Here is a 7,286-nt window from a genome sequence, read left to right as displayed (position 1 = left end):
AATATACTTAATTTTTTACAAAACATCCTGTGTTTCGGTAGTGCTGCACTGTTTCGGTAGTGACATCCAGTGTTTCGGTAGTGACTGCACTGTTGGATGGATGTTCATTTCTCTCCCAAAATCTTCCAAAAGGTGCTCTGGGCCGCCCTTTAGTCCACACAACACATTTATTTAAAAATTATGGGATTGAACTACTTACCATTTCATTTTGTCACTACTGAAATCATCAGGTCACTACCATGTGTTTCGGTAGTGACTGTTTCGGTAGTGACAATTCTAGCTAACTTTAAGCATAAATAAAGAATTCTAACAAGCACACGGCATGCAAACACATCTTTGAAGAGGTGAACACACATACAAACATAAGATTTTCCATGAAACCCAAAAAGGTTTACTTAATTGAAGAAAACATGCGTTTCGGTAGTGACAATTCTTAAGGTTACACGTCGATTTTCAGACTTTGGAACACATTTATATAAAAACTATGGGATTTAGCTACTTACCATTCAACCATGAGGGTCAGAGATGCAGTGTCACTGCATGGTCAAAAATGCAGAGTCGTGGCTAAAACACATGCTCAGCCAATGGACTAAAACTCTTGTGTTTCGGTAGTGACATGAAAACTAGGGACATGATTTTTTGAGTATAGAAAATTGATTTAAAAATTAAACCCACAATAAATCTAAATATTCCAAGTTCTGTTTCAACCCAATCATAAAGATCTTTGGAATTAAATCATTGAAAAAAATCTAAAAAAATTGAAAAGTGTTATTTAAAGGCATTGAAATTTAGATGTCAGGGTTGGGGACAGCTACTTCCCAATAGAAAGTACCCTATAAATGATGATTTTGTATATATTTAGCTTATCACTATCTCATGTAATGCATTGGGTTTATATAGACCATAACATTTTCTAATTAAATATCTATGCCTAAATACCTAATTGTTTTGTAAATAGTTTTTATTGTTGAGGGACTGCATATTACACGAATTCGGTAGAATGGCCCTTATACAGATTTCTAGAGGCACATTTCCACTAGTGGCAGCTAGTTGGTAGTCACCAGTCACTGCACTTGAATAGGGCAGTGGAACATGGATCAAGAAATAATTAACACCAATGCTTTTGGGCATGGCTGTCTGTGTGAACAATTTGTAGTTGCAGGTTGCAACTTTGTAACAAGTTGCATCTCTGTATAACCCTGACTCTTTTGGCAGCTGTTTGTATTTGTTTGAAAAGATGTATCCATTATTTAGAGTTGACTCTATGTTGCATATGTTGGAAGGATATTGCCATATTAACCAGGCTACCGTAGCCGCACAGTGCTTGAAGTGTGGGCAGAATATGTGCTCAATATAGGGCCCAACCAATGCATTTAAGTACAGTTGTAAGATACATCAGAATATGTAAGCATGCAAGAAAGGATTTGTCATTGTGATAAAGCAATCTCTGTCATAGCCTATGCCTAAGACATGCAGGAAATCGTGGAATACTGTTTGTGTTGGTAGAAGCTGGATTTTCACCAAAAAATAATTGTTGCTGGTTGTGGTGGTTGCAGTCGGAGGAGGGTGTGGGATGCTGACAGTGGGTCTGAGTTGCATAATATCAGGGATAATTAAAAAAATAACTATTCAGATTACCAGCAGCTTAATTGTACAATTTTTAGACACACTATGCAATGAGTCAGGGAGCAGTTAGAGAACATCAGTGATGGTCAGTTATTGCCTCTGTGGCACAACATTGAGAGATCTGCGACAACAACTAACATGTGCTGCTGGACGGCAGTGACTAATGTGTGGGAAGCAGCTCCTTTTTAATCATTATGAAAGTATGTTAAGGCAGTGATGAGGTCATCCAGGCAGAAGACGCATATCCACAAAAACAGTTTGGTTAAAAAAAAAATGTATAAGAAAAAATTGATCATTTGTTTTTTGACAACCATTTAAATACAATGAATAGGAATGACTCCTATTGAAATTAATACAATCAGAAGCAGGTTTCATAGAGGATTAACGTCACAAGTTAAGTAGAGCTTCTGCTAGGCTATGACAGATGCCAAAAAAAGTAGGCGTTCATGTTCGGTGGGAGTGATGAAACTGCGGTGATTTATGTCCATCACCATGGTTTTCACCGTGCCGCAGTCGAATAAGCTAACAGTCTTGCCGATTGAACATCTTCATCCCTGACAAGCCAAAGCAGGCATGGACAGTGATGTCGCTTCTCGAAGTATTATTATAATTAATCAAAACGAACGTGACAACTAATAATAACAGGATACAAAAAACTCAGTTGCGCCTCAGGAAATAAAAACATGAAATTAACATATATTTTATACACTCGGGAAAGAAAAGTAGACCTTTGTTCCTCCAATTACTTCGAAAACGTGCACGATTTATATTAAACGTACTTTCTTATTGTTGCAGTAAAGCATGCCATCATTTTGAACAAAGAGAGGGTGGTGCCTGAATTGGTCTCCAAAATCAAAACGAATGTTACGCTGCTCTCTCTCTCTCTCTCTCTCTCTCTCTCTCTCTCTCTCTCTCTCTCTCTCTCTCTCTCTCTCTCTCTGTCTTTAGTCACAGACACGTACACACACATATACTCACACACTCTCCTCTCACTCATTCCGTGTCTCTCTAATCCCTCCCTCATTCCTCTTCTAGCGGACTTTCCCAGTTCTCGCTTCTCCCTCCCAGTATCCATTCGCCTTTCAGCTGCACATTTTCTCATCATCCATCTGGTAGCTTACACTGTGCCCACACACCCGAACAGTAGTCGATAGAAGAATGCGTTGGATGAAGTAGTCGCGGCGCACCGAACGGACTGAAAGAGACTTCTCCAAGAATACTTCTTTACGCGCACAAAGGATGCGCGCGCCAAGGTATTGCACTCTAACGGAGCACGGAGAAGATAAATAGTCCTTCAGCAGAATCCTGTCGAGGGGGACTAGTTGAAAACCAACAGTGAAACGCATGGCTGTGGTCTTCTGTTTGGATTTATGTGTCTTGACCTGTAGCAATATCGGATCTCCATTTGCTCATTATTTACCGTTTGCTTTGCGATCGAAGATTTCAGGGGAAGCTACATGATGAGATGGACAGTCTTTCTGTTAGGCTACTTGTTGGTCAAAGTTATGGCACTGCTGTGCTCCGCGGACGGCGCACAAGGACAGGAGATGGAGGGCTTTATAATGATAACTGGATCTAACGGCTCCAGAGATGAGGAGATCGTCGTTACCGAAGCCCCGCATTCAGAGGATAGATGCCGCGGATACTACGATGTGATGGGTCAGTGGGACCCGCCGTTCATTTGCGAAACGAACGACTATTTGTTCTGCTGTGGCACCTGTGGCTTCCGATTTTGTTGCGGCCTCAAAGAATCTCGTTTGGATCAAAGCACTTGCACGAATTATGACACTCCGAAATGGATGTCATCGGGTCAAATTCCATATAAGAAGGCAAATCCAAGCCAGGATCGGACCAAGGACAGTACAAACTTTATTGTGTATATCATATGTGGAGTGGTTGCGATTATGGCTCTTGTCGGGATATTTACTAAACTTGGGCTTGAAAAGGCACATCGACCTCAAAGAGAAAACATGTCTAGGTAGGTCTCAGTTCAAGAAATGTGCATGCGTAAACCTGCATTCGGTAAGGGGAGGGTGGGCTAAGTATGTGTCCACTTCACGCACAGAGCGAGGGCTCGAAGAGACGAGTCAAACGAACTGATAGTTTGTGTGTGTTTCTAAGACATTGAAAGTCAGGCATATGCTGATTTTCTCACAGTGTAATCGTAGATTTACGGTACATAACAAATATTGTCAGATAATGTGTTGAACCCCTGGTAAGGCGTAGTCTACCTGCGGCACAGGAGGATAAATGGATATATTGAAAATCAGAACGGTTTCCTGACATGTGTTATAAGGAAGCTCAGAACCTATGGATTCTGGACTTTGCACTTTAGTAGGCTACTGATAAACGTCGAGTTTAATTTCAAAACCTGTTATTCTCAAAGCGAAATGGCGTACAACAGAACTACCAAAACAAATATAACTTCAAGAGTTACACGTTTATCCATTTGTGTGTATTGTTTACAAGCCTAACATTCCAGAAATGCATCAGAAAGGACGCAGACTATTTGCTTTAGAAAGATGTATCAAAAGATAAGAGTTATTGTTGAAGAACAAGGGGAGAGAAGATATAACGTAACATGGAAGCCAAGTGATGTAGGTTAATTTGTTCTATAATTTGTATCCGTTATGGTCCTTGACAACCCACGTCCAAAACAGTGGAAGTTAGAGCTATATATATGTTTAAATGTTGAAATCGCTCTTCTCATGTATTATAATCAAAGCAGGGTCAGCAACCTTTGTGAGAAATGATGAGAAACACAACCAGCAAAAATCCAATGAAAACCATAGCGTCAGTAACTGTAAGGGTCGCCGTTACAAAAATATCGATGTATTAATATTAATACATATTTGTAATAAAACTATACAATACAATATTTTATTATTTTAAAAAACTTTTTCAACACTTTATGTGAAGCCAGAAAGTTTCTCTGAGACTGATTACTGAGCAAAGACCCGGCAATCCCGACACTCGTGTCAACATTTTTGTTTTCATTTACAGCATGAAGCGGTTGACTTTGCCTCAGCAATTGCGTAATATATATCTACACCTCTCCACACATCACACATCTCTCTGCCTCCACCACGCACTTCACTCGCCGTGCGGGGGCGTAGGACTCTAATCTGTAGGACACCGAGCACTTTGGTGGTATCGTAGTAGCTAACACACTGTGACCACTTCGACTGGTTAGGCAACTCATTTTCCAATAAAGATCCGTGATAATCAACACCCCTTACGCTAAACTGGATTCATGTTGAAAATGATTCGTTGAACTGGGTGAATCTTGGCTTAATGTTTTGATGCTCTTTTGTGTAGAAAAAGTAGCACCATGGAGAGCGACCCCAATCGAAAACAAGTTCACTGGTCTTTGGTTTAGAAACCATGGGCAAACCATCTTTCTTCGCTTCCTGTTTACATCTAGGTGTTTTTCTTTAAATTTCAAGAGTAAAATATTAAAAGGTACTAACCATACAGCTAACAGAATTTTAACAAAGTCATTCATAAAGATTCATCAGAATTCTGAATCATCTGTCATACTCCTTTTCCCAACAGAGCCGTAGCAAACGTCATGCAGAGTGCCTGCTCTGCAGAACATGAAGGGGCCATTGCAATGCATGCTCAGCACTACGACACCATGCAAGCAAGAGCTAGCAACCTACGTAAGTTTACTTTCTCTGTCATTTTATGCTTGTGAATTGCTTTGCAAATTCATCTGTCCATTTTCTCTAAGGACCACAAACTAAAAGCCATTTCATGTGGAAGGCAGACTTGGTCAAAGGTCTCCTGATATAACCCTGTCAAAAGGTCAACACCATTCTCTTTTCATGTCAACTCAAACTGACTCCTTTTGACCTGTGCCCATTATGGACGATTAAGCTTCCGCATGCTTGTTCCAAATGCTGTGGTTAATGGAACTATGCATTTGTTCATTTGGGGGACAGACAGACCAGACAGCTCTTGGAGAACTACCAACAGCATTCACAGTAAAGACTTCTACATGGCGAGCATCTTCCATCATCCATCTAAGTGACCCACGAGGTCCACTTGATAGACTGCTTTGCTTTTGCCTCTCATGTTATAATCTGAAAATAGCATCTTAAAGCGGGTCCTCCTCACATGACTCATGCCCTGCTTAGGAAACAGGAAATACCAATCCTAGAATGCTGTCTATTTTTGGTGTGGTTGTTGTGGGCTGAAACTGGAGCCATGTTCATAGTGGTTGTTTAAGACACTCATGTCAGTGGTATCAGGAGCCAAGAACATGTGTGGAGTATCTCAGCCAAGCTCACCACCAGCTGAAATCACTAATTAGCTCCCCCTCATTGGTTAAAGAGGCACTATGTATAGTGGACGTGGCTCAAGTAATGCGTAGTTGAAAGGAAACCTGTATACAGTAATCTTGGCCCCTCTGCGGAACTGCTTTGACACTAGTGGTTTAAAACCTCAGGGAAAGGATTTCTGGTTGTAGTATGTTCAAATACCATCCCTCATTCACAGAGCCCTGAGTAAATACAACAACTCCTGTGTGAGAACAGACGCTGGGTTGTGTTTTTGGAGGGACTTACACAAAATGAAAATCGCAGGCCCATTTTGCTTTGAGGGATCCATTTTGGTGCTGTGCTGAGAAACCGCTAGTGGAGGAGTTTTCCCCCTTCTCCTTTTATGGCTGTATAGGAAGATTATGTCTTTCCACCGACATGGCCATTGTAGGCTTGGCCACTCGCTCAGTGTTGGAAGAAGTGCCTGTTTCTTTGCAAAATAACAGAGCCTTTGATTATTTAATCTCTCACACAAGGACGGCACTGCGCTCCAAAAGCTAAGTGAACGACAATAGCAGTCTTTTGTTTTTTTCCCGCTTGTTCCCCCCATCATCCCTCAACAGGGCTTACAGTGCACAGGGAACTATTCAACGGTGTTTTGAGTTTGAATCTATCTAATGCAGCGTTTACCACATAAGTGCATCATGTATTTCCAAGCACCTAAAAACAAGCAATCGTCCCTGTGGGCTCAACCTTTCCTCCCCCCAGCCATCACAAGACCCAGGCTGGCAAATTTCCTTGCAGTGGAAATGAAAAGGCCACTATATTTCCTCCAGTCGCCCCCACATCAGAATTATGATTATTAGCGTCATGGAGTCTGCTCGCTCAGGTCTTATTCTTCTGGTGGCGCGGGTGTAATCATCCTGAATGTTATTAACCTCTCTAACCTGATCCCCCCCCCCCCCTAAAGATCGGGTCTCGCGGCGTCTGGGTCTCAGCCACCGGGGATAATGATTTTCATGGACTGAGGGAGCAGGTAGGCGGGTCTCCAGGGGACGACAGGAGATGGTGCCGTTTGCTTCTGCTCTGAAGGCGGCTTGTCCTTATGCCTCATTTCCATCCTTATCTGCTTGCTTTGTTATATCTGCTTAGCTTGAGTCTTAGTCTTGAGAACAGTGAACAGAAAAGGCAGTTACGGGTCAAACTGTTCTTTTGACATGCAATACAATGATGGACCTATGATTAATGTAAGGAACGGTGGTAAATACTGTAGTGAGAGAGAATTGGGTTGAGAGTGTTCTGATTTGCAGTATTTAGTGAATTCATCATGAAAGCTGATGAGCCTGAACAGCAAACACATATTCTTTGTTTGTCTTTAAATAATTACATTTACCTGGA

The 7,286-nt window shown here is 41.4% G+C and overlaps 1 protein-coding gene across 1 annotated transcript in view; it reads left to right on the top strand.

The window, feature by feature from the left end:
* Positions 1 to 3,083: 3,083 nt before the first annotated feature.
* The window catches only part of shisa9a (shisa family member 9a), a gene marked incomplete at both ends in the record, with an annotated part of 28,600 nt that continues 24,397 nt past the window's right edge, over positions 3,084 to 7,286 (top strand). Inside the window, 2 exons of the mRNA XM_080834079.1 lie at positions 3,084 to 3,604; positions 5,182 to 5,288. Coding sequence (XP_080690205.1) covers positions 3,084 to 3,604; positions 5,182 to 5,288 — 628 coding nt within the window. The remainder of the gene's footprint in view (positions 3,605 to 5,181; positions 5,289 to 7,286) is intronic.

Source organism: Sprattus sprattus, assembly GCF_963457725.1.
Source record: "Sprattus sprattus genome assembly, chromosome: 3".
In the NCBI taxonomy this organism is placed as follows: Eukaryota; Metazoa; Chordata; class Actinopteri; order Clupeiformes; family Clupeidae; genus Sprattus; species Sprattus sprattus.
This window is presented reverse-complemented; position numbering and strand designations above follow the sequence as displayed.